This window comes from Drosophila rhopaloa, unplaced genomic scaffold (assembly GCF_018152115.1).
Source record: "Drosophila rhopaloa isolate 14029-0021.01 unplaced genomic scaffold, ASM1815211v1 contig_186, whole genome shotgun sequence".
Lineage (NCBI taxonomy): Eukaryota > Metazoa > Arthropoda > Insecta > Diptera > Drosophilidae > Drosophila > Drosophila rhopaloa.
In genome coordinates this window covers 332,824-360,816 of record NW_025335068.1, presented here as the reverse complement: position 1 = coordinate 360,816, position 27,993 = coordinate 332,824, and the positions used below count along the sequence as shown (strand labels likewise).

Genomic DNA, 27,993 nt, shown 5'->3' with positions numbered 1-27,993 from the left:
CGTACTGTCAGTCAGCTGGGTTTGTTGACAAGCAGTTAAAATTCAAATATCGTATTTGCGGGAAAGAGCCTTTAAAAGATATTATCAAATACCTTGGCAAGACAAGTCTGCCGCAGTACAAAGATATTAAAAAACAATACAATTTAAATTTAACAGTTGTTTTTTTTTAATTTACTGATAATTATTTGCTAATTTAAAGTTCATAGCTGCATTGTGTTTTTTCGAAAATTTTTGACCTAAGAAACATTTTGTTTGGTCAAGAGACACCCCAGATAGTATGAATGTTATTTTGTCCTTAAGCCTAGTATAATATCTTTCAAAAGGCTCTTTCCCGCAAATACGATATTTGAATTTTAACTGCTTGTTAACAAACCCAGTTGACTGACAGTACGACCGTAGCACGCATAATTCTTATTAGCTCTCGAAATTTTGGTCACACTGGAAAAATTAAAGTTTTTACGCTAGCGTACTCGATTGTCGATCTGAGTACTAGGCTTTATTCTTTTCGCTAGGGTTCACCCAAAGTTCATTTCAGCAGACTGGCAACGCTATGGAATTTTCTGGTATATTTTTCGTCGATCAGGGGACCGACGTGAAAAAAAAGCCCGACGAAAAGTGAACGCCGGCTGTTTGCCTCTCGCTCTCTCTCATGACTGGCGTACGGTTTTCGTCGATCAGGATACTAGGCTTAACTCGATAACACCATAATTCGTCGCAGTGTGGATTCAGCGTCAACGAAAAAAAATCAAGTTGCTTTCATTTTCCATTGTTTCATTTTTACCGCAAACCTCCCGACGTTATTTTGACCCTTATTTATTTTGGTGAACGTACTCTGCGTTATTTTCCGGGTAAATTGAAAATCCGTTTTAAGTATTCGGTATAGAAAAATTTATAAAAATGAATCAGAATTTAATTGGCCGGTTATTCGGTCAAGTTTGGAGGGCAAATATATTGAATTGTGGTCAAAATTCTTTTATTTCGAAACAAACCAATGCATTAAATAAATTGTGTTTACGTAACACTAGTTTTTTTAACAAACGTAAGTGATTAAAAAAGGTAAAGAAATACAGTGGGCAAAAATAGTAGCTAACGTGTTGTGTTTATTTCAGTAAACAGTACACTGAATCTATTTTCCCTATATATTTAATTGAATTTAATATATTTACTTACACATGCTAACTTCAGTTTCAGTAAATACAGTCAGCACAAAATTTATTCGGACACTGTCTATTATCAAGTTTAACAGCTTATTTGCCGGAATTTTCGTAATTTTAGCAGGTTTTTTTGTACTTATCATAGAAACAGTGATTTTCAGAAGACATTACACAAACAAAAATGTAATTTTTTAAATTAGCCTTAAAAATATTAAAAGAAAAGCAAAAAGTTGCTAAAATGTTGCACAAAAATTATTCGTACATTTCTCATTTATTGTGTTTATTTCTGAGCTCAACGGTAATAGGCGATTCTTTTTAAAGTAGTTTAGATGAAATTACTTCGGAGTAATTTTCGGCGTGCTTTTTTTTTTTTTTTTGTTAGTTTTTATGTGTTTTTTTGATACGATTGGTCAAAATGAAAGGAGTTCAAGATTTGTCACTAGATTTTCGAAAACCTATCTTAAATTCATTTTTGGAAAATCGTAGTTATCGCGAAATCGGTCGTATTAATGGAAAATCACCTTCCACAATACATAGTATAATCCAAAAATACTTAAAAACGGAATAATGAGCTTCAAGTCACAAGAAAGCTAGAAGGTCTAAGATTTTGTACTCACGTGAGGGACGGAAATTTATGTCTACAGTCCTGAAAAATCCGAAAACAACATCTACAACAATTCAAAAGAATGTAGAGCAAGCGAAAATAAAAAATTTTGGGCCAAAACCATCCGAAACTACCTGTACAAGGCTGGTTTACATGGCAGAGTTGCTCGTCGAAAGCAATTATTTTCTGCCATCAACAAAAAAAAGCGTTTGGAGTTTGGAAAACTGCATATAACCACCCGGATTCGTTTTGGGAGAACGTAGTTTTAGGCGACAAATCCAAATTTTACATATTTGGACACTATGGGCACTCGAAAGTGTGGAGGAAACCAAATGAAGCCATGAATGAGAAGAACTTAATTCCAACTGTTTAGCATGGTGGCGGGAATGTAATGATTTGGGGGTGTGTATCGGAAGAAGAAGTCGGTCAAATGGTCTTTATTGACGACAAAATTAATAAGAATATCTACAAAAAAATTTTAAGCGAAAATTTGATTCCAAGTGATATAAAACTTGGTCTAGATCCGAAGACATTGTTGTTTCAACAAGACAACATTCTTCGTCTTTGGTGTAAGAGTGGCTTTTATATCACTGCAAGCAGCTGAAAACACCTCCCCAGTCACCTAATTTAAGTCCCATAGAACATGTTTGAGATATTCTTGAGAAAAGGATTCGGAAGCACGTCATTTCGTCCAGGGAGTCCTTAAAAACTGCATTGATGGCTGAATGGGGTCAAATTAGCGGTAATGAGACAAGCAACTTGGTAAAAAGCATGGGTCGACGCTTACAAGCTGTCATTGATGTTAGTGGAGGACCCACCAAATATTAAAAATATTAAAACATCAAGAAATATGTTTTTTTAATAATTATATGAAGTGTCCGAATAATTTCTGTGCGTAAAATTATGACTTTTCAAGTTAATTTAAGAAAATATCTAATTTTACTGTTGAAAGTTCCTTATTTTTTTGTTAAAATATATTCTAAGAATGTTAACCTTCACGATGAAATATAAATTGTTTGTTTTCGTTACGTTTTTGTTGAGTTATTAATGAATCAAAATCAAAATCACGGGTGTCCGAATAAATATTGTGTTGACTGTATGTATATAAATGTATATGTACATACAAGTTGAAACGAAACTAAAGAAGACATACCGATATACAGTGGATCGCAGCTTATTTCGTGCAGTTACCTAAAAAAAGTTCAAGTCGTTATTCCTGCTAAACTAAGAAAGATAACAGAAAAACTTGAATGCAGTATTTTAAAAGGGAATATTAACTTGTTTATTAAATTAAAACGATTTCCTTAATCGTAAAAACAAAATACTTATTAAATAAAAACAAAATGTACAGGCTTTTTTCATGCCGCAGCTTATTTCGTGCAGTTCAAAGCTAATATTTGGTATGTCCTCCTTTCTGGTTCAGGACAGCTTTGAGATGATTTCCCAAGGAAGAAACTAACTTTTTAGTGGTTTCCACTGGAATTTTTGGCCATTCTTCCATAAGAACACTTTACATGTCGTTTTTGTTCGAAATCTTCCTCTTCCTTATAGCGATGTCCAATATTTCCCATAAATTTTTGATCACATTTATCACGTTATGACGGCATGAGGGCAGTTCCAGACAAGATAAACCTCCACAATTCCTGCTGAATGCTTCGGATCGTTGTCCTGGTAAAATCGAAATCGATCGCGTATGCCCAGTTTTTCAGCAGTTTGGAGCTGGTTTTCCTTATGAATCTGTAGGTACATCTTGGCCATCCATGATAACTTCAAAAAAAACGAGGTTGCCCCGCCAGAAGCTGCCATACAGGCACAAACCATTACATGACCCCCGCCATGCTTGACCGTAGCTTATAGGTGTTTGCTTTCCAGCTCTGTGGGTCCAAAAGGACGCCTATATTGTATAAAAATAAAATAAAAAAAATATAATAAAAAAATGATGTAAAAGTAAAAATACTTTACAATTTTATTTAGTTGGCATAGATGGCAAAATGCAGCGCTAAATCGACATAGCTTCATTGTTTTTAGTAATATAGGCATAAAAATCGAAATGTAGTCGTTTTGTCATATCTGCAAGGGTATATAAACTTCGGCAAGCCATCCAATCTGTTTTTAAACTTATTTAGATCGGATGTAAGTCAAAACGGGAGGAAACATTTTATACTGCAATCATAATTATATGCGTTTATTAGTACAATCTCTTGTATAACTAAGAGAAGATTTAAAAAAAAATAAAGAAAAAGAATCGGACCAAGATGGATCCCTTGTGGAAAGCCGCAGATAATTAGGAGAGCTTTAGAAAAAGAATATTTAGAGGCTGAAAAATAGGCAAGCCGAAGCTTGCTTTCTTTCTTGTTGTTTATACCTTCGTCAACACCAATCACAAAAAAAACATTACGGCGTCCATCATTTGATCTTTTGAGTGTTCAGCCTGTTCATTCGACAGGGCTCTGTATTCCTGGGTGTGTGCTTACGTACTGTGCTGAAACTGTGTTTTAAAGCCCTCTCAAATTAGTTACCTATAGAAACTTTCATATTTACTCAAATTTGAAGGGAATCATTTTCACAAACTATCACCTTGGATGGATATTAATTATTTAAGTGGCAAAAAGAGTCGTCTAAATATTATTTTTCTAAAGCTCTCCTTATTATCTGCGGCTTTCCACAAGGGATCCATCTTGGTCCGCTTCTTTTTACTTTATTTTTTTAAAATCTTCTCTTAGTTATAAGTTATTCTCTTGTACTAATAAACGCATATAATATTCAATTATGATTGCAGTATAAAATGTTTCCTCCCGTTTTGACTTACATCCGATCTAAATAAGTTTAAAAACAGATTGGATGGCTTGCCGAAGTTTATATACCCTTGCAGATATGACAAAACGACTACATTTCGATTTTTATGCCTATATTACTAAAAACAATTAAGCTATGTCGATTTAGCGCTGCATTTTGCCATCTATGACAGCTAAATAAAATTGTAAAGTATTTTTACTTTTACATCATTTTTTTATTATATTTTTTTTATTTTATTTTTATTTTTTTTATATTTTTATTTCTTTTTATTTTTTTTTTGATTTTTTCGATGGGAGCTATATGGCTATAGATGTTTAATTTTAAATTAATTAAAACCGTGATTCCAAATTGAAAACAACAAAGTTATACATTATAAGGGAGCTATAAGATATAGTCGCCCGATCCGCTTCGTTTAGACTTATATGCAATAGAAATACCACTTTTGGGAAAGTTTCAAGCAGATAGCTTTAAAAATGAGGGACAAGTTTGCGTAGAAACGGATGGACGGTCATGGATAGATCGACTCTCCTAGTGATGCTGATCAAGAATATATATATTTTATAGGGTCGGAAATGTCTCCTTCACTGCGTTGCAAACTTTTGACTGAAATTAAAATACTCCTGCAAGGGTATAAAAAGAAGAAACGCTATAGTCGAGTGCCCCGACTATAAAATACCCGTTATTCGCTAACCAATTTAAATTAAAAATTGGCCCTCAGCTTTTGCGTTTTTCGAAAATTTTATAATAGAAATGTCGAACTGCAGTGCAAACACCATAAGCTAAGTGCGAACCCCGTTTTCAAATATGCAATGACGTCGTAATTAACACTTCAAATATTGATATGAATATTGACTGAATAATGATTTTGGTGCTAGTTTTGATATTTTTCGCCTATAGATCTCTAACGTATTTTGTGATTTGTGGACGTAAGTAAACTTGATCTTTGCAAGAAAACATAAAATCTTCATGCTCAAATCTCGAGCTCCTATAGTTTCCGACATAGCGGACATAGTTTATTGACTCATACATATATTGATCGTGATCAAGAACATAATATTTTATTGGTTCAGAAACAGTTCCTTCTACCTGTCCCATACTTTCCAACAAATACAACATACACTTTTACTCTTTTGTGATTTAAAATCAGAGTTTTACCAAAATTACAGGTGCTACAATATTAAATTTTTCGCGCTTTAATAATACTTAATAGACGCGAAAGAAGGCGTCACTTAATGGGTTATCCGGGTCTTGACACTTCAAAAAATTCATTTTTTTCAAACTTTTTTATATAATAGTACAAAGTGTCAGGAATGTTATCCGAAAATTCCAAGTCGATTGAAGCAAAACTGTAGGAATGGGAGAAATTTAAAGCCCAGCGTACGAAAGAGTCACAACTGGCAATTCGGACTCTGGCGTCGAGCAGATGCGGCACTTTAAACGCGTTTTTCTCAAAACCACTTTTTTGAAGTCGGTACTCACGTTTTCTCATAAACTATTGCACCGATCGACTTCTGCTTTTGCACACTTCTTTTAGTCATGTTTTTCTTGTCCTTAACGGAGGGATTTTTTTTTATTTTCAATTACAACTTATTTTATAAGCCAAAATATGGCCAAAATTTAAGTAAAAAATAAAACTTTTTATGAAAAGAGTTACAAAAAATTCAATTTATAATTTTAAAAAAAATTGGCTCGTAGAGGACAAGCCAGACACATACACTATCAGAATAACTTTGGTTTTTTGATTTCAGATAAAAATTGACGGAGATATTTTGCCTACTGCAAGGACACAATTTTTTATGAGGTCAAGTTCAAGCCTGCCTCAACGGCTCAATTTTTAAAATTTTTGGTTCAAATTTTTACACAATGCTGGTCAAACCTTGTACATTAATGTACAATAAATGAAATTTGTAAAATTGTCGTAAGATCTTTTTAAAAAAATTCACGAAAATAGGCATTTTTTCGTGCTTCAAGACCCTATCCGGGTCCCCTTAAAATATTCTTTAAAGATTCGTTATAGCCATTTGTCTTCTCGAATTCTCTATAAAGAGCTAAAAATTAAAGAAAACAAAACATTTTCTGAGAATGCAACCTTAAATCTATTTTATTAATTTATCACCATTGCTTAGGTTGTCTTATTTATATTTGATGTAATTATTGTAAGTAATTTTTTCGAATCGGTGTTCTATATTGTCGAGAAACCTCGCGTCATTTAAGTCAGAAGGTTAACACTTTATACACTTTGTCCAAAAAATGTTTGAAATGTAGTTTTAAATTTCATATATGTTTAATAAGTAACTGTAGGTTTTTCTATCCCGATCAAGTACATCGAATTAATTAAAATATCATTTCACGAGTTCTTGAAATGGAGGTATCATTTTGAAAACCATGGCTTGTTTAAATGGATTTGGGTATAAAAAATATCGTATACGAAATGTGACCCAATACGAAACCCATGCAAAGCCCATGAATAGAAATTATAGCGCAGTAATGGCTTGCAAATATATTTACCAATAAATTCATACTGATGGACGTTGATGCACTTCGAGCAGTATAAACAAGTGGCCCAAAGACACCAAGCACGTGCTTGTTACGCGCGGGGCCCTGTTTTCAATTTGGGCAAAAAATGCGAGTTCGCGAGGAAAATACATAAATTAAATAGAGAGACAAGACACAAATGAAAATAAAAGGCACAATTAAGAGTAAAGCAAATGAGTTAAAATATTAGTTTTTAATAACGGGATAGAAGTTGAAATGCAAATTAAATGATAAAGGTTGTTATAATTATTACATAGAACGCGAAAGGGCTCGTGCAGACAAAAATTTTATATACATCGTGGCAAATTTAGAGGAATACAATTTCGTGTTAGTCTAACAGGAACATTGAAAGTTAGGCGATTTACAATTTCTGCAGAATCAATATCACCTCTTATAAGATTTTGCATAAAAATAGTACCAAGCATTGTTCTACGATTAATATTGTTTTATACACCCAATAATTACACAGGAGTAATGTTTTAATGTTTTAATTCACCGCAACACCAGCACCACAACTTAGCTCAAGAAGAAGGTTACAAGAAAGGGGAAGAAGATCGGTCAGTGTGACCATAGGCTGAGTATTCATTAAAGCCTAAAAGCGATATATACTAAAATGGTATTTCTGTATAGGAATAGGGGTATTCCAACACGCCCCCTTAGAAATAACATCTATAAAATTATAAACTTAAGGCAGGCTTGCACCTTGTGAGGTCAAAAAAATCAATTTTTTTTTTTTGCAGTTTCGGATACATACATGTTTTAATTTTACTCTCCTAAAATTTCAAGTCGAAATCTCTTGAATTACGAAAGTTACCGGCCGTTTGGTGGACCGGTGTCAAGCGCGTTGCCATTATAGTGCAAATTTTCAAACGCGTTTTTCTCGAAACCATGTTTTCCGAGTTGGCGGAAGTCGTACAAGCCGCAAAAATTGAGCAATCGTCATGAAATTTTTTATACATGTTCCTTAGAAGTATGTGCATGTCATAGACTAGGATCTTTTGAAAATATTAAAAATTGTTTATTTAAAAAAATAATGAGTAACGAAAAAATGAGGGAAAAACCGATTTTTTTTTCAAATGCTCATAATTATTGCATTTTTTATGTTTTTTCAATTATCCTAGTTCAAGCCATGCGAGCAAGTGTACAGATTAAGAATATATTCGTTTTTTGCGTTTCAGATTATTTCTTAAAATTCCAAAAAATCCGCCATGAGGGCGAGTTTTTTGCGGACATGCCGCCGTTGTTGGGTACTACCCCTCCCCCCTTCGCTTGGATCGCACTCAAAAAAATTGTGTAGCTTCAATAAACTGTACCCTACAACTGGCTAAAATTTTATTCCCACACCTACCATACTTTCCAAGAAATAAATTCCAGAAAAAAATCAGGTTTTGGGCGCCAACAAGGTGCAAGCCTGCCTTAACATTATATTCATTTGTAATTGTTATGTACTTAGTGTGGGTGGTGTGCATTCTGGGAAGTTGTATTATACAGCATTTGCTGCAAGGATACGGGGAAAACCCAGAAAAACCCGATCAGATCATTCTTACATATACATATGTTAACAAAGAATTTTAAATTTCAATAACTTAATGCTTATACAAAAAAAATCCCAACTCGTGTCGTATTTCAAGGAACTTGGCGGCAGGCAATGGCTTTGTGAAGATATCAGCAAGTTGATTCTCTGTGGAAATATACTCAAGACAAATGGTGTTACTTTCAATTTGCTCTCTGGCAAAATGATATTTGATATCAATATGTTTGGCTCGTTTATGACATGAGGGATTATTTGCTATACTGATACAGCCTTGGTTATCTTCGTAAATTTTAATTTGATTTTCGAGATTGATATTAACACTACTAAGAAGAGATTTAAGCCACAACGCTTCCCTCACAGCTTCAAATAATGCCATGTACTCAGCTTCAGTTGATGAGGCTGCTACTGAGTTCTGCCTTTTTGTGTTCCAACAAATTAAATTTAAATCGAACATTTTAAATAAATACCCTGTGGTACTTTTCCTATCAATCTCGTTTCCTCCCCAATCAGAATCTACATAACCAATTAATGTATTTTTAAACACATCATTTCTTTTGAAAGTAAGTTTCATTTAAATGGTTCCCTTTAAATACCTAAGGACCCTTTTTAAGCACTGCCATCTCGGAATTATTTTTGCTACTATATCTACTTAAAATATTTACTGCAGTTGTTAAGTCTGGACGTGTACATAGCATTATGTACATTAAACATCCTATGAGATTACGACATGGAGCATTGCAGTTTTCATCTGAATTAAGTAACTCATAATTTAGTTTGTTTGGTAAGGGAGTACTAACTGCATTGCAATTTTCCATGTTAAATTTACTTAAGATTCTTTTAACATATGCAGCTTGGCTCAGGAAAATTTTTTCTTCATACATTTCTATTCTAATACCAATAAAATGTTTTATTTCTTTTAGGTCGGTCATTCTAAACTTTATTATTAAATAATTTTTGAATTTATTCATTGTTGTCATATTCCCCGTAGCTATCACCACATCATCAACATATAAAAGCACATAAATATTTTCCTTGATATCACCTTTATCAAGGATATATATACAGCGATCTACGGAAGAGTTTACAAACTCACAGTCTTTCAATGTTTGCTCAAAGACTTCAAACCAGCATCTAGCGGCTTGTTTGAGTCCGTAAATTGCCTTATTCAATTTACATACATTGTCACCTTCGACCTGTACACCTTGAGGAAGTCTCATATATATTTCCTCTTTTAACGTGCCATTTAAGAATGCCGTTTTTACATCCATTTGATGAACATTCAAGTTATATTGTACTGCCAACGATAAAATAAATCGAAAACTGGAAATTCTAGCTACAGGAGCAAAAGTCTCTTCATAATCGACTTGGTATTTTTGAGTAAATCCTCGTGCAACCAATCTTGCTTTATATCTAGTAGGACTTCCTAGTTCGTTATATTTAACGGAAAGTACCCATTTGCTATCTAATATGTTTTTATGTTTAGGTCTTTCTGTGATTGTCCAGGTATTATTTAGTTCATGAGCACTCAACTCTGTTTTTATGGCTTCCTCCCAAAACATTCCTATACTGAATTTCATCGTATGTATTTGGAACATCATTGAAGATAGTGTGAGCATTTAATACAACTTTATTTAAATTATTATCATCTTCATAATATGATATCTGGGGCTTTGTTTTTAATCTCTCACTTCTTCTACACGATGTTTCAATATCATCAGTTCCAATTGGATTCTTAACAGATCCATTTTCTTCTAAGTTTTCAGCTGTTTCATTTTCCCTACTCTCATTCGGGTTGTCTGATTCCTTACTTTCATTCAGGAGATCATCTCGCTTTCTTTTCTTACTCTCATTCAGAAAATGTTCATCCGTTTCCTTACTATCATTCAGGATTTGTGTGCTGTCGCATTCCTTACTTTCATTCGGGAACTTTGTTTCTTTAATTTCCCTACTTTCATTCGGGAAATTTCAATTTGTACTTTCCTTACTATCTTTCAGGAATGCTGTTTCAAATTTAACAGCTCTAGAATTCACCATATTGGTTTCATCGACAACCACATCTCTTGCAACGAGAAATTTTTCATTAACAGCATCCCACAGTTTAAGACCATTTGCTTCGTAGCCCACTAAAATACCTTTATACGATTTATCATCAAATTTTCCCTTTTTGATTTTATTGTGCACATATACAGTTGCACCAAACACTTTCAAATGTTTTAAATCAGGCTTTTTATTGTGCCACATCTCATAAGGGGTCATCACGCTATTAACTATTGCTCTACTAGGAATTCGATTAATTAAGTAAGTTGCAGTTAATACTACTTCACCCCAAAAACTTTTGTCAAGTTGTGCACCACTTACCATGGCACGAGCTTTTTCTGTGATGGTTCTAATCATTCTTTCAGAAACACCATTTAACTGTGGTGTGTGTGGCACTGTTAAATGATAAGTAATACCTTTATTAACACAAAACTGACGCATCTCATTTGAGAGATATTCTCTCCCATTGTCAATGTACAAATTAACAATTTTCAAATTAAAATGAGCTTCACATTTTGCTACAAAGTCTTTAAACATATTGAATACGTCAGATTTATGTTTTATTAAGTAAGTTACACAATAGTGTGTAAACTGATCAACAAAGATCACGAAGTAATTTTTGTCATTTAGTGTAACTGGAGTAATGGGTCCACAAACATCTGAGTGCACAACAAATAGGGGTCTTTTAATATAGGATTTATCTTTAAATTGTTTAAACGGTAACCTTGCTTGTTTTCCATTTAAACATGATTTGTAAATTTCATTCGATAGCTCTAAATTATTTAAAAGACTGTTATCACTAAACATATTATTTCGTTTTATTTCTAATAACTTGCCATTGCTTATATGCCCAAGCCTCTCATGCCATAATCGAAAATTATTTTTATGTTTCGCATCTATATTATATGCTTGAAACTGAACAATAGGTATATTGTTAAACATACCTGAATTCTTGACCACCGTCAATCCATTCTTGGAAATGGTGACTCCATTCTTGTCAAATTTGATGGACATTCCTGCCTCCTGTAGGCGCTTCACTGACATCAAGTTTCCAGCAGCCTGCTCGGAATACAGCACATCCTCCAGCGTTATTTCGTGGTCATTGCGCAAACGCACAATGCCACGCTTAGATGCGTAAATATATTCGCCTTGCTTGGCCACAGCGATCTTCAGCGGCGGCACCAACTCAACACTATCGATGTACAGCGACTCATCATTTATCAGATGATCACTTGCACCGGAATCAAGTATAAATCCACACTTATCTACCTCGAGGTTTTCTTGCACTTCTTTTACCATGAATGCAATGGCTTGTGATGTTGCGGTATTAGCTTGTTTATTGTTATTTTTATTATCTTTATTTCTTTCATTTATAATTCTTTTATATTGGTAGCAATCCTTTTTAATGTGTCCCTCTTTGTCACAGTGGTGACATCTAACTCTATTCTTAAAATTTCCCTTAAATGTTTTCTTTTGTTTAGTTACACGATTTTTAAATGAATTGTTTTTATTATTGTAGTTTTTATTTTGAACGATCGTGCTTAAAGCTTTCCTGCTAGTGTCATTATGAACATTTTTAATTTTAATTTGGTCTAGCAATCTATTCTTAACAAAAGCTAATGTTAAATTATCCTCTGATAAAGTCTATATTGCTGTAATGACGCCATCGTAAGCCGGAGGCAATGTAATCAACAAATGAGACACTTTATCCATCTCTTCTATTTTTGCACCTGCGGCCAACTCACTTATTAATTCATCAAAAATAGTAAAGTGGGACAATAGGGACTGTTCGTCCACTTTCTCAGGTATATCTTCATCAATGACCTTAAGTACATCCAGTTCGGTCAATAGAGCCCTAATTCTAAATTTCCAAATTGCGTACTTCTCGCCATCGAATGGCTTTATATTACGTTTTGCCCTGTCCATTTTACTGTACATACATATGCACTTGAACAAGTGTAGGTATACACACGCGGAACTCAACTCAATGTAATTTCACAAGAACTAGCAATTTTACAAGAACTAGAGATTTCTAAGAAATGGAAATAAGACTTTTAATATAAACTGTTTCACAAATCAATTGTTCTTTTAGGCATGGACTGGGCCCATAACCTATTGTTTTATACACCCAATAATTACACAGGAGTAATGTTTTAAAGTTTTAATTTACCGCAACACCAGCACCACAACTTAGCTCAAGAAGAAGGTTACAAGAAAGAGGAAGAAGATCGGTCAGTGTGACCATAGGCTGAGTATTCATTAAAGCCTAAAAGCGATATATACTAAAATGGTATTTATGTATAGGAATAGGGGTATTCCAACAATTTACAAGTGTAGGTAAAATAAGCAACAGTAATCTACTCTGGTAGGAAGGTAGCCTTACGTTTTGATCCCAGTTCAAACTACGAAGGGCAAATAGAAGAAATTTCCAGATGTCACGTAGATCAATTTTGAAACAGCATTCTTGAATATAACCCTCTGAGTCCTACCATTCAAGTAACTTGAAATCCAAGTTAATAGATTACCAGGAAACCCAAGCAGATCTAATTTGAATAAAAGAAGAGAGTGGTTGACTGAGTCAAAGGCCCTACTGATGAAAAAGACAAATTAAAAAGTTTAAGAATCGGTTTACAAATGGTTGACGCACAAAACTTGAGCACACATCCAGGAAGTCCATCTGGACCGGGAAAATAAGTCGGCGTTGTTGTTGCTAAATCTATTATGAGAGAGTTTTCAGTAATTAAAGGGGTAATTTGCCCTATTTAAGGGTAGTTAGAAGTTGACCAAGCTGTCGAACTATAAGTAGTTTGGAAAAACTCAGCAATTAAATCAGCAATTTCAGAATCCGTCGATGCCTCCGTTGAGTTTAGACGTACCGATGAAGGCAATGCCGATGTCTTACGCTTGGCATTAACAAAGTTGAAAAACTGTTTCGGATCATTTGAAAATTCAAATTTATATCGATTTAGATACATAGAATAGCAATGACTGTTGAGAACATTAAAATCCGATCGAGCCACTACATATTTCGAAAAATCTGATGGCTTACCCGATTTTTAGACTTTTTATAAGTATTTAATTTAAGGTTTTTAAGTCTTTGAAGCGCATTGGTAAACCAAGGAGGCCTGTTTGGGTTTGAAGGAAACCTATCAGGAAAGCATTTATTAAAAAAGTATTTAACGCTATATAGAATAGTTCAGTGGCACTTAAATGTCTGTACAATTATAATGAGAAATCATATCGTTAAGTTTATTATAGTCGCATTTACGAAAACATCTCTCACTAAAGGAGAGAGGGTATCAGAGCAGGGGAGGCAAATTGTCAATACCATTGTTGGGTGATATCTTCAGGTACAACAAGAGCGTCAATTCTACATACCGTGACCTCAGACGGGTCTGAAACAAACACAAGATCTAATTGTCTATTTAAAGAATTTCGTATTAAGCGTACTTGCTGTAACGATAATTCTAAAAGATGGCCTACAAAATCATGGGCGGATAAAGGTATAGCGACAAGTGAGTCAGTGGGAGGAGACCAAGAAATATCAGGTAGATTAAAGTCACCCAAAACAATGAAAAGGTCTCTGTTAGAAAGAAGGGATAGTACGGATTTTATTGCGGACAGATGGTGCTCATAAATTACTAGATCAGAGCCAGGTGGAATATAAGAACATGTAACAAAAATATATAAAGATTGCAAGGAAACTTTCACACTTACAAATTCAATTTCGTTTGGGATATGAGTGAAAATTCTTTCAGATGTTAGGCTAGAGGTAACGGCAAACAGCACACCGCCCCCGCCCCTACGTGAGGGGCAATAGGACCGATTGTATTAAAGTATTAAAGTTATTTGACAGAACTTCAAAGTCAGATATCTCTGGTTTTAGCCAAGTTTCCGTAAAAGCCAAAATACCTTCAGTGAATGGAGAGGAGTCAGCATAAAGCTTGTGTAGCTTCATATTTAGTCCCCTAACATTTTGATACGCCAAAAATAAACTTTTTAGTTTTTTGGCCCAGTGGAAGGCCTGTTATTTGTTCTCGGTTTATTGGGAACAAATTCTTTAATTACAAAATTATCATTAAGCCAAAAGCTTTCAGAAAGTAATACATTGTCCTACGAGCGAATGAAAATCGAAATTGTTCAACTGCAATATCCTCGGATGGGAATTTTTCACGTATAAATTCCAAAACATCATCAGATGTGGTATCTGGGGTGAATCTAGAAACAAATAATTGCTTCCTTTGTGGAACAACTGAAAGTTTCTTACGCCCCCAGCAGCCGTCTGAACCTCTCTATGCTGAGAACCAGGAACGGTGCCTACTGTACCTATAGGTGCGGTCGGCAACGAATTCTTTTACTTAGCCAGTACTGTAGATTTTATTCTGGAAACAGGGACTCCACCCGAACTAGCTGTATCCATAGGCACATTTGGTTCATTTACCCCTGTGTCAACAGAAACTGCTGCTACCAAGTTCGGATTTGGGGTGGATTCCACAATCATATTAACGGCGGTTAAACTGGTTTTTTTTGCGTTAATAATTATAATTAATAATTAATTTTTTTATTATTAAACTGGGCACAGACGGAATTGAACCCCTCATTGAGTTGTTTAAAAGCTCCTGAGATATTCAATAGGCTGTCTCGAGTCTGCTTCGTAAAGCCGCTCATCTCAACTACCATTTCCCAGGACCCACATGACCACATGAAACCAGAATTAAGATCAATGAAATCTTTAACACTGCCAGTAAATCCTGCACATTTAACGTGCATCATCGAATCGCAGAGCCACCAAAAAATAAAAGGGTCTTTAGTTGACCCTGGGCCGTCTCGTCAAATAATTTTTAGATATTTAGTTCAGGCCTGGCTCTAATTATAAATTACCACTTTATAGAATAAAGTTCAGTTTTTGTTTTATTATTCTTACTTTTTCGAAAAGTTATGTCATTGCCAGGTAATATATATTTCTCAAATCCAAATCATACTTATCATTTTTTAAAATACTATGAAAGGATTAAGTAACTTATGAAATATGTTACAAATATGAAATGTAATTTTTAATATTTTTAAAATAATAATAATATTTAAATAAAGTGTAAAATGTCTCATTTATGTGTTGTGAACCTTTAACAACAGTTACAGTACCCTCTGCCGGGGGATGAGGAGTATAATGAAGTCGTGTCAAAAGAAGATGCTAAAATGCCACCATTAACTGCCCTACTACTAAATTTCTACATTTGGCTCTAATCAGCATAAAAATAACTGAATATTAAATTAACCTATACCAATTGGTATAAAAAAACTGCGCGAAAATAAGCACTAAGCTCGAGAATCTCAAGTGTGAATTATATTCTTACGATTCTTAAATCACAAACCGTACAAAGCTGTACTTTCTGGCCTCGACAAATTACCCAATTCTGTTTTCAAATCTCTGCTAGGCTTGAAATTGATGTAAAGATGATTTAAACAAGAAAGGAAAGCTAACTTCGGGTGGAGCCGAAGTTGAAATACCCTTGCAGAATATGCTGTAAATTATATTCTCCAAAATTATTCATATAACTTCCTAACTTTAAAATACCAAAGTTATGGCATTTCCAATCGTTCAGTTATATGGCAGCTATAGAATATAGTCGGCCGATCCTTATGAAATTTGGCATGTCGGATTGATTGTCCAAATATAAAACCCATAGAAAATCCCAACTTCTTAACTTAACAAACACCAAAGTTATGGCATTTCCGATCAATCAGTTATATGGCGGCTATATGATATAGTCAGCCGATCCTTATGAAATTTGGTAGGTCGGATTAATTGTCCAAATATAAAACCCATAGAATATCCCAACTTCTTAACTTTACAAACACCAAAGTTATGGCATTTCCGATCAATCAGTTGTGTGGCAGCTATAGGATATAGTCGGCCGATCCCGGCCGTTCCGACTTATATACTGCGTGCAAAGGAAAGAAGGGTGTGTGCAAAGTTTCAATTCGATATCTTTAAAACTGAGAAACTAGTTCGCGTAGAAACAGACAGACGGACAGTCGGACATGCTTATATCAACTCAGGAGGTGATCCTAATCAAGAATATATATACTTTATAGGGTCGGAGATGTCTCCTTCACTGCGTTGCACACTTGGGATTTTCTATGGGTTTTATTTTTGGCCAATCAATCCGACCTACCAAATTTCATAAGGATCGGCCGACTATATCCTATAGCTGCCATATAACTGAACGATTGGAAATGCCATAACTTTGGTGTTTTTAAAGTTAGGAAGTTGGGATTTTTTATGGGTATAAAGAATGCATCATATGAATAATTTTGGAGAATATAATTTACATAATATTCTGCAAGGGTATATCAACTTCGGCTGCCCGAAGTTAGCTTTCCTTTCTTGTTACATGCTAATTATACCCTTGCAGAGGGTATTATAATTTTGGTCAAAAGTGTGCAACGCAGTGAAAGAGACATCTCCGACCCTATAAAGTATATATATTCTTGATCAGGATCACCTCCTGAGTTGATATAGCCATGTCCGTCTGTCCGTCTGTCTGTCCGTCTGTCTGTCCGTCTGTCTGTTTCTACGCGAACTAGTCTCTCAGTTTTAAAGATATCGAATTGAAACTTTGCACACACCCTTCTTTCCTTTGCACGCAGTATATAAGTCGGAACGTACCAAATTTCATAAGGATCGGCCGACTATATCCTATAGCTGCTATATAACTGATTGATCGGAAATGCCATAACTTTGGTGTTTGTTAAGTTAGGAAGTTGGGATTTTTTATGGGTTATATATTTGGCCAATTAATCCGACCTACCAAATTTCATAAGGATCGGACGACTATATCTTATAGCTGTCATATAACTGATTGATCGGGAATGCCATAACTTTAGTGTTTGTTAAGTTAGGAAGTTGGGATATTCTATGGGTTTTATTTTTGCCCAATCAATCCGACATATCAAATTTCATAAGGATCGGCCGACTATATTCTATAGCTGCCATATACATAACTGAACGATTGGAAATGCCATAACTTTGGTGTTTTTAAAGTTAGGAAGTTGGGATTTTTATGAGTATTAAGAATGCATCATATGAATAATTTTGGAGAATATAATTTGCAGAATATTCTGCAAGGGTATTTCAACTTCGGCTCCGCCCGAAGTTAGCTTTCCTTTCTTGTTTTATTTTAGGACATTTTATGATAAAGTGTAATACGTTGACGGACTTGAGAAATTTTACGGACATGTTTCTCAGCGCGTTCTGGGCGCTTCTAGATTTCTATTTGTACGTCATCCGAGTTCGCCTGTACAACATCAGCTAATCTTTTGTCGATGACCGAGTAGATTGATTTGTTGTATTTGGTAGTGGCTAATAAGATTATTTCCACAGTGTCGGTTGTCCCCGATTTTTAGGCATGGAGCAAGTTCTAACAGGATGCTGTCCGTTTGAGACGCTATGGGGTGGGGGTGAATTCGCAATGCTGACGCCAAATGCATGAGAGGGGATCAGCGTCTCGCCTAGCTCATGTTTTTTTTGGGTGCCTGTCTGATTTGGCTTTCGCTCATGTTCTGCTTGGCCATTTTTGGAAAGTAGTACTCAAAGAATTCCTGCTTTACATTTTCTTGGGCCGACCCGTGAGCCCAATTGTGTTCGACGGGGAGGATTTCCCGTCTCTTAGCGACTGCAAAAATATCTGTCACACGATTTTTACAGTGCCAAAATTTTTCGTGGCTGGAAATTGCCGAACCAGTTCGTCCATTGCCAGCGTGTGCAAATGGATGGCGTTTACGCCCTTTGGAAGAAGTAATGACTCTTTGCGGGAGAAGTTAATCATATGCCGTCTCTTGTTTCCAAAAAAAAACAAAGCTGCGTTAAACAGAAAGCGTAACTCCTCCAGAGTTATCTGATTCTGGAAGCAATCCAAGGGCTTATCCGTTGTTTCGATTGTTTTGGTCAGGGAGAGTTCGCTGTGTATCGTGGCTGCGCACGATTCAGCTTCCTGAGAGTGCAAAGTTGACTTTCTATTGCAGGTAGCCGGATCGAGCGACTATATCATATAGCTCCCATAGGCACAATCGGAAAAAACAATTCAAAACAAGAGAGAACGCTATAGTCGGGTGCCCCGACTATCAGATACCCGTTACTCAGGTAAAGGGAGTGCGAGGGAGATGGAGATAGAAATTTCGATAGGTATTGATAAACACAATAAAACTGCATTTTTACTTTTCCGAAATATTTAAATTTTTAAAATCGTATATAAGCGATTGTGGGCGTTAAAGGGGGCGTGGCACCATTTTGAAACAAACTTGCGCTGCGTAGGAACTCCTAGAATCTGCTTGGAAAATGCCAATCTTCTAGCTTTTAAAGTTTCCGAGATCTCAGCGTTCATACGGACAGACAGACGGACAGACGGACATGGCTATATCGACTCGGCTAGTGACCCTGATCAAGAATATATATACTTTATAGGGTCGGAAACGCTTCCTTCTAGCTGTTACATACTTTTGCACGAATGCAATATACCCTTTTACTCTACGAGTAACGGGTATAAAAATTATAACATTGTTGTTTTTTCATTTTTTTTTTTGTTCTTTGGGATTAAATTAATTAAATTAAAATCGGATAAAATTTTATGTCACTGCCATAAAAACTACTTCTGTCCATCTGTCCGTCTGTTTCAATACCGTTTGCGAGCTCAGTTTAAAAGCTAGCGATCTGAAACTTTCACAATCATTCTAAAACATGTGTACGCAGATCAAGTTTGAAAACCGCCCCGATCTGATGTCTATATCCTATAGCTTCCATAGGAAAAATCGGATACACCTTGCAAGAATGGGAAATATTTCGCGCAGTGTAAAAGCTATTGACGAAAATCTTTCCAAATCTTATTTTTTATGCATACCTTGATCAGGGTAAAAGCGCTTGGCGACCGGACGTCTATATCCTATAGCTCCCATAGGAACAACAGGGTGGAATCGGTTAAAATTTAATGATTTTTATGATATTTCGCGCAGTATATAAGCTATTGACTTTGAATCTTTTAAAATCGTATTTTTTTATGCATACCTTGATCAGGTTAAAAGCTCTTATAGCTTCCGTAGGAAAACTTGTTATAGGCTGCGAAAATATCTCTTTTTTCTATTTTTACATGACATTTTTGCAGTATAAAAGCAATTGACACGAAACTCTGCAAATCTAGTTTATTTATGTATACCTTATTCCTTTCGCTACTTTTTCAGTTTTAGCAATTTCGGCAAAGTTTGCAAGGGTATTAAAACTTAGGCTTGCCGAAGTTAGCTTCCGTCCTCGTTGGATTTATAATTCAAGATCATATTCTCTGGTTAACAAGAAAAATAAATAAAAATAGTTATAAGATATAAAATGGCAGTAACTAAGAAATCACTATAACAACTCGAAGAATGAAACAAATAAATTCGCAGAATCGGACTCATTGAAAGCCGTCGTAGCAGCAAGTTTTAGTCAAGCTGAAAACTCGGAAGATTAGATTTACCAAAAATTTCAACTGCGATTCATAGTCAAGTAACAAATGTTTTGAATTACTAATTTTTTATGGGTATAAAGAATGCATCATATGAATAATTTTGGAGAATATAATTTACATAATATTCTGCAAGGGTATATCAACTTCGGCGCCGCCCGAAGTTAGCTTTCCTTTCTTGTTACATGCTAATTATACCCTTGCAGAGGGTATTATAATTTTGGTCAAAAGTGTGCAACGCAGTGAAAGAGACATTTCCGACCCTATAAAGTATATATATTCTTGATCAGGATCACCTCCTGAGTTGATATAGCCATGTCCGTCTGTCCGTCTGTCTGTCCGTCTGTCTGTTTCTACGCGAACTAGTCTCTCAGTTTTAAAGATATCGAATTGAAACTTTGCACACACCCTTCTTTCCTTTGCACGCAGTATATAAGTCGGAACGGCCGGGATCGGCCGACTATATCCTATAGCTGCCATATAACTGATTGATCGGAAATGCCATAACTCTGCTGTTTGTTAAGTTAGGAAGTTGGGACTCTCTATGAGTATTATATTTGGCCAATCAATCCGACGTACCAAATTTCATAAGGATCGGCCGACTATATCCTATAGCTGCTATATAACTGATTGATCGGAAATGCCATAACTTTGGTGTTTGTTAAGTTAGGAAGTTGGGATTTTTTATGGGTTATATATTTGGCCAATTAATCCGACCTACCAAATTTCATAAGGATCGGACGACTATATCTTATAGCTGTCATATAACTGATTGATCGGGAATGCCATAACTTTAGTGTTTGTTAAGTTAGGAAGTTGGGATATTCTATGGGTTTTATTTTTGCCCAATCAATCCGACATATCAAATTTCATAAGGATCGGCCGACTATATTCTATAGCTGCCATATACATAACTGAACGATTGGAAATGCCATAACTTTGGTGTTTTTAAAGTTAGGAAGTTGGGATTTTTTATGAGTATTAAGAATGCATCATATGAATAATTTTGGAGAATATAATTTGCAGAATATTCTGCAAGGGTATTTCAACTTCGGCTCCGCCCGAAGTTAGCTTTCCTTTCTTGTTTTATTTTAGGACATTTTATGATAAAGTGTAATACGTTGACGGACTTGAGAAATTTTACGGACATGTTTCTCAGCGCGTTCTGGGCGCTTCTAGATTTCTATTTGTACGTCATCCGAGTTCGCCTGTACAACATCAGCTAATCTTTTGTCGATGACCGAGTAGATTGATTTGTTGTATTTGGTAGTGGCTAATAAGATTATTTCCACAGTGTCGGTTGTCCCCGATTTTTAGGCATGGAGCAAGTTCTAACAGGATGCTGTCCGTTTGAGACGCTATGGGGTGGGGGTGAATTCGCAATGCTGACGCCAAATGCATGAGAGGGGATCAGCGTCTCGCCTAGCTCATGTTTTTTTTGGGTGCCTGTCTGATTTGGCTTTCGCTCATGTTCTGCTTGGCCATTTTTGGAAAGTAGTACTCAAAGAATTCCTGCTTTACATTTTCTTGGGCCGACCCGTGAGCCCAATTGTGTTCGACGGGGAGGATTTCCCGTCTCTTAGCGACTGCAAAAATATCTGTCACACGATTTTTACAGTGCCAAAATTTTTCGTGGCTGGAAATTGCCGAACCAGTTCGTCCATTGCCAGCGTGTGCAAATGGATGGCGTTTACGCCCTTTGGAAGAAGTAATGACTCTTTGCGGGAGAAGTTAATCATATGCCGTCTCTTGTTTCCAAAAAAAACAAAGCTGCGTTAAACAGAAAGCGTAACTCCTCCAGAGTTATCTGATTCTGGAAGCAATCCAAGGGCTTATCCGTTGTTTCGATTGTTTTGGTCAGGGAGAGTTCGCTGTGTATCGTGGCTGCGCACGATTCAGCTTCCTGAGAGTGCAAAGTTGACTTTCTATTGCAGGTAGCCGGATCGAGCGACTATATCATATAGCTCCCATAGGCACAATCGGAAAAAACAATTCAAAACAAGAGAGAACGCTATAGTCGGGTGCCCCGACTATCAGATACCCGTTACTCAGGTAAAGGGAGTGCGAGGGAGATGGAGATAGAAATTTCGATAGGTATTGATAAACACAATAAAACTGCATTTTTACTTTTCCTTTATTTAAATTTTTAAAATCGTATATAAGCGATTGTGGGCGTTAAAGGGGGCGTGGCACCATTTTGAAACAAACTTGCGCTGCGTAGGAACTCCTAGAATCTGCTTGGAAAATGCCAATCTTCTAGCTTTTAAAGTTTCCGAGATCTCAGCGTTCATACGGACAGACAGACGGACAGACGGACATGGCTATATCGACTCGGCTAGTGACCCTGATCAAGAATATATATACTTTATAGGGTCGGAAACGCTTCCTTCTAGCTGTTACATACTTTTGCACGAATACAATATACCCTTTTACTCTACGAGTAACGGGTATAAAAATTATAACATTGTTGTTTTTTCATTTTTTTTTTTGTTCTTTGGGATTAAATTAATTAAATTAAAATCGGATAAAATTTTATGTCACTGCCATAAAAACTACTTCTGTCCATCTGTCCGTCTGTTTCAATACCGTTTGCGAGCTCAGTTTAAAAGCTAGCGATCTGAAACTTTCACAATCATTCTAAAACATGTGTACGCAGATCAAGTTTGAAAACCGCCCCGATCTGATGTCTATATCCTATAGCTTCCATAGGAAAAATCGGATACACCTTGCAAGAATGGGAAATATTTCGCGCAGTGTAAAAGCTATTGACGAAAATCTTTCCAAATCTTATTTTTTATGCATACCTTGATCAGGGTAAAAGCGCTTGGCGACCGGACGTCTATATCCTATAGCTCCCATAGGAACAACAGGGTGGAATCGGTTAAAATTTAATGATTTTTATGATATTTCGCGCAGTATATAAGCTATTGACTTTGAATCTTTTAAAATCGTATTTTTTTATGCATACCTTGATCAGGTTAAAAGCTCTTATAGCTTCCGTAGGAAAACTTGTTATAGGCTGCGAAAATATCTCTTTTTTTTATTTTTACATGACATTTTTGCAGTATAAAAGCAATTGACACGAAACTCTGCAAATCTAGTTTATTTATGTATACCTTATTCCTTTCGCTACTTATTCAGTTTTAGCAATTTCGGCAAAGTTTGCAAGGGTATTAAAACTTAGGCTTGCCGAAGTTAGCTTCCGTCCTCGTTGGATTTATAATTCAAGATCATATTCTCTGGTTAACAAGAAAAATAAATAAAAATAGTTATAAGATATAAAATGGCAGTAACTAAGAAATCACTATAACAACTCGAAGAATGAAACAAATAAATTCGCAGAATCGGACTCATTGAAAGCCGTCGTAGCAGCAAGTTTTAGTCAAGCTGAAAACTCGGAAGATTAGATTTACCAAAAATTTCAACTGCGATTCATAGTCAAGTAACAAATGTTTTGAATTACTAATTCATATATTCTTGACCATTTTTAAAAATAATGCATTAAGATTAAATTTTTTTTTCCAATTTTTATACCCTTGCGACAGTATTATAATTTTGGTCAAAACTGTTCAACGCAGTGTAGGAGACATCTCCGACCCTATATAAAGTATATATTAGGTTGTTTGGTAATGACATACCGGTTTCTTTATTGATTTTTGACGACGATTTTAACATAGTTAGCATTGTCCGATTTAAGTGCTATATGTACCGTTGTCTTCGATGATTTTCTGCCATTTTGATGGTAACTTGTATATGCCTCTCCTAAAGAAGTCCTGGTCCCCACTGGCAAGAAACTCGATTTTTGTCCATCGAAAAAATTTTGCATGGCTAAAAACAGATGGTAATCGCTTGGGGCAATGTCCGGACTATAAGGTGGATGCATTAACACTTCCCAACCAAGCTGTATGGGGCCAAAGATGTATGGGGCCTGGCGTTGTCATGATGGAACACAACGCCTTTACGATTCACCATGGCTGGCCGCTTCTGTTCAAGTGCAATCTTCAATCGCTCCAGTTGTTCACAGTAGAGGTCAGAATTGATGGTTTGGCCATAGGGCAACACTTCATAATGGATAATTCCTCTGATATCCCACCATACACTCAGCAACACCTTCTGAGCCGTCAGTCCTGGCTTTGCCACCGTTTGAGACGACTCACCGTGCTTCGACCAGGATCTTTTACGCTTTATGTTGTCATATGTGATCCATTTTTTATCACCAGTGACTAACCGATCCAGAAATGAGTCGAGTTTATTACTGTGCAACAAAGATTCGCAGGTTGATACACGGTCGAAAAGGTTTTTTTGGGATAACTCATGAGGCACCCATACATACACCATAATATATCTCCGTCTGTCTGTTTCTACGCGATCTAGTGTCTCAGTTTTAAAGATATCGAATTAAAACTTTGCACACACCCTTCGTTCCTTTGCACGCAGTATATACGTCGGAACGGCCGGGATAGGCCGTCTATATCCAATGGCCGCCATATAACTGATTGATCGGAAATGCCATAACTTTGGTGTTTTTAAAGTTAGGAAGTTGGGATTTTTAATGATTATTAAGAATGCATCATTTGAATAGTTTTGGAGAATATAATTTACAGAATATTCTGCAAGGGTATATAAACTTGGGCTCCGCCCGAAGTTAGCTTTTCTTTCTTGTTAATCTTTTGGAATATGTATTTGCATTCCGTCTTTATCACGGTGCCCCATTTATAGTTATCAATATCTTTGACTAAGTTCTCTGAATTATTTCATTGTTACTAAGGCATGCGTTTCCCGATAGGAGCCATATTCCCAGTTTTAGCGGCGAACGCCAGTGTAGACTTCTTGCCTTTAATTTCAATAAAGTTATATTAGCTGCGATGTGCCTAAGCCAAGTAAACTGACCAGACTTAAAGATAAGTTACTTCATTTGTTTTTGCCATTGATGAAGTTCAGAAATGTCTGGGGTAATGCTCGTATCAAAATTACGAGATGAGCACTTAATTCTACTTAGAATGACAATATAATTAGAAAATGCCGTCAACACAAAAGTGGTCGAATGTTTGGGCGACAGCCAGAACAATCAGAACATCCAAAACTGCTGCAAAGCTCTAATATCGTCATTCAACTATATTTCGTATCGGAGGTTATTTTGTTTGTTTGTTCAATGTTTCCGTATTGGTGTATTGTGATGGCATTATGGGCCGGTGTTGCTTGATGATAATATGATTATATAAGGGGAGATGAAATCATGGCCGGACGTTTTTTTTTCTCTTGAGAATTTATGACCTTGTAACATAACTTCTCCTGATTGAAATACAATAGGCGGTGTAGGTTCAGAAATATTGTTTATTGAAAGCATGACGGCGCTTATCTTTTTATATCCCTTATATAAGTATTTAACACTAATAATAAGAAGAAGCAAACTGAACGATTTTTCCGTTCATTGAAATAGTAGTGCTTAATGTAAAACGAAATTTGTAAGTTTTATAATGTATTAATTAAATTTCTTGATTTTTTTAAGTGGGTGGAGAGAAAGCATGCTCTTCCGAAATAAGAAGTTTAATTTCGAAGCTTAAAATAAACGAACAACTTCCAAGGAAATTTAAAAAATTGTTGGATGTTCAGGAACCATTATTTTCAACGCCAAACTTCTCACCACGATTTTCGGTGTTTGGTTTATAGTGATAAACATCCAACAATTTTTTAAATTTATTATAAACCGAAGACCGAAAATCGTGGTCAGAAGTTTAAATCTACAAATTTGATGATGCATCCATTTGCGTCCACAGGAGAGATAGAAGAACTAAGTTTGACAATTAGTCTTGAAACACTTCGCAGCCATTGTTAAACTATTTGGCAAATCTCAACTTTGGCAAGTGGTTCAGCAAGTATGAAATGAAATTCCTGTAAAGCGGTGCCAGGACCTTATCCATTCTATGCCACGCTGTTGCAACTCCGTGTTGCACAATAAACGCTATACTACTAAGTATTAGCTTAAAGATAATAGTAGATCAACATTTATTTAGATATTTTTAAGTAAAAGATTAAGTTTTTCAATTTTATGTAGCCACCTACTATTTGCATGAACGGCCAAATTTTGTGATTTTTCTGTTAAAAAGCTCTAGAGTGCAAACGTTTATAAACTAGTATTGAAAAATCATTTGAACTATTAATTATAAATATATATATTGTTATTTTCACGATTACGTGATGCGCCCAAGTGCACTACTATTTTCATGACCGCAACTGTATATTTGCTGCACTTTGAATACAAATTTCTGTTTTCAACCTAATAATAACATTTTTACTTCTACACAAATCTAATTAAATAATAATGATGGGTATTTAATAACTTATTCACTTTTACTAACAATTTTTAATGTTAAGGTTGACATCGTCGTCGCATTCGAAACCGCGCAATTACCCCTGTGTTTATCCAAAACCACAGAAGTAATACCAATTTGTCCATATCTTTGTACAAGAAATAATGTACAATTTTTTGAAATTCCCTCAGGACTTTTATATTCTCCCTATCAGTTTTAAACTGTGAGTTTAGATTGGGTAAAAATGGACAGTCTGATTTTGACTTGCCTGGTGAAACTGAAAACTATAATAAATTTTTCAAGGGTATAAAGGTTGTAGACCTAAAAGAACCGGTTAAGTTTTTATGAACTCAAAACCAATCGCTTTGTGGTATTTTATGGTTTTTTTCTTTTTATTTTAGTTCCTGCTGAAGACATTTGGCGTGGAGTAACAGCGGTTAGCAATGCTGGAAAGAAAAGAGGCCGTGGAAAAGGAAGTGGAAAGAAAGTAGCAAAGGATCTTAACAAAGGACAAACTATCGGTCTTGGAAAAAGCAGTCGCATATGGCCTGGATTAAATTCACCTGTCATACGTGGAAACGAACTCATTCACCAGAAAAAACTTGAAGAAAATATAGATATAGAGAATGGAATTATGAAATTTCGAGATTCAATGGGAACTTTCAGGTTAATGAAGTTAAATCCAATAGATCGAGGTTGGTCTGGAAGTAAAATGCCTGGACGAAGTATTGGACCGCCTGACACTGTTGGTGAAGAAGAGTTTATTTCATTTGATACCCGAGTCTTGGAAAACAAAATTGTTTTTATTATGAAAGGGAATATGGGAAGAAAGCGAAGATATTCTGTATTGTCGGTCACAGGAAATGGTAAAGGATTGGCAGGATTTGCTACTGTTAAAGCCGCAGAAGTACGAACGGCTCTTCGAAAGTCTAAGAACCGAGCAGGACAAAAACTAATCAATATTAGCCTTTGTGAAAATAGAACTATTTTCCATGATTTTCGTACAGATTTTGGAAAAACACAAATTTATTGTTTTCAAAAACCTGATGGATATGGCTTAGTATGTCATCGGGCCATACAAACAATTTGTAAAATTATAGGTATAAGGGATTTGTATGCCAAAATTGAAGGGTCAACGAACCTTCAGCATATTGTTAAGGCATTTTTTATTGGTTTAATGAGCCAAAGGTCTTATGAAAACATTGCTAATGAAACCAATATTAACATTGTTCAACAGCAAAAGACTAGGAATGGATACACAGAAGTAAAAGGAATTCCATCTTACAATTCAACCCTAAAACATATTAACCAAGTCGTTGACTATATGCATTTCACCTTAGGAAATAAAATTGTTTTAAAACAAAAAAACATCTTACCATTTTTTGTTTGTACAAAAGGACACGAACTGCACCAAATTAAAGCAGAGCGATTTAGAAACCAATCTAATGTTCGACTACACAAGCTAGTAAATTCATATGTTTAACTCATAAAATCCTCAATAAAAATATATATGCAAAGTTTAAAAAAA

General features: G+C 35.5%; 1 protein-coding gene across 1 annotated transcript; it reads left to right on the top strand.

Annotated features, from left to right (window-relative positions):
- Positions 1-798: 798 nt before the first annotated feature.
- Positions 799-27,993, top strand: LOC108044578 (28S ribosomal protein S5, mitochondrial). Its single transcript, XM_044459269.1, has 2 exons — positions 799-1,039; positions 26,867-27,993. Exons 1-2 carry the CDS (start codon positions 898-900, stop codon positions 27,946-27,948), a joined length of 1,224 nt encoding a protein of 407 aa, XP_044315204.1. The 5' UTR covers positions 799-897; the 3' UTR covers positions 27,949-27,993.

Bases quoted from the DNA above. Each gene is read 5' to 3' on its own strand.
- LOC108044578 (XM_044459269.1), top strand. From the start codon at position 898: ATGAATCAGAATTTAATTGGCCGGTTATTCGGTCAAGTTTGGAGGGCA. The intron at 1,040-26,866 runs GTAAGTGATTAA...TTTTTATTTTAG, and splicing joins CACTAGTTTTTTTAACAAAC to TTCCTGCTGAAGACATTTGG.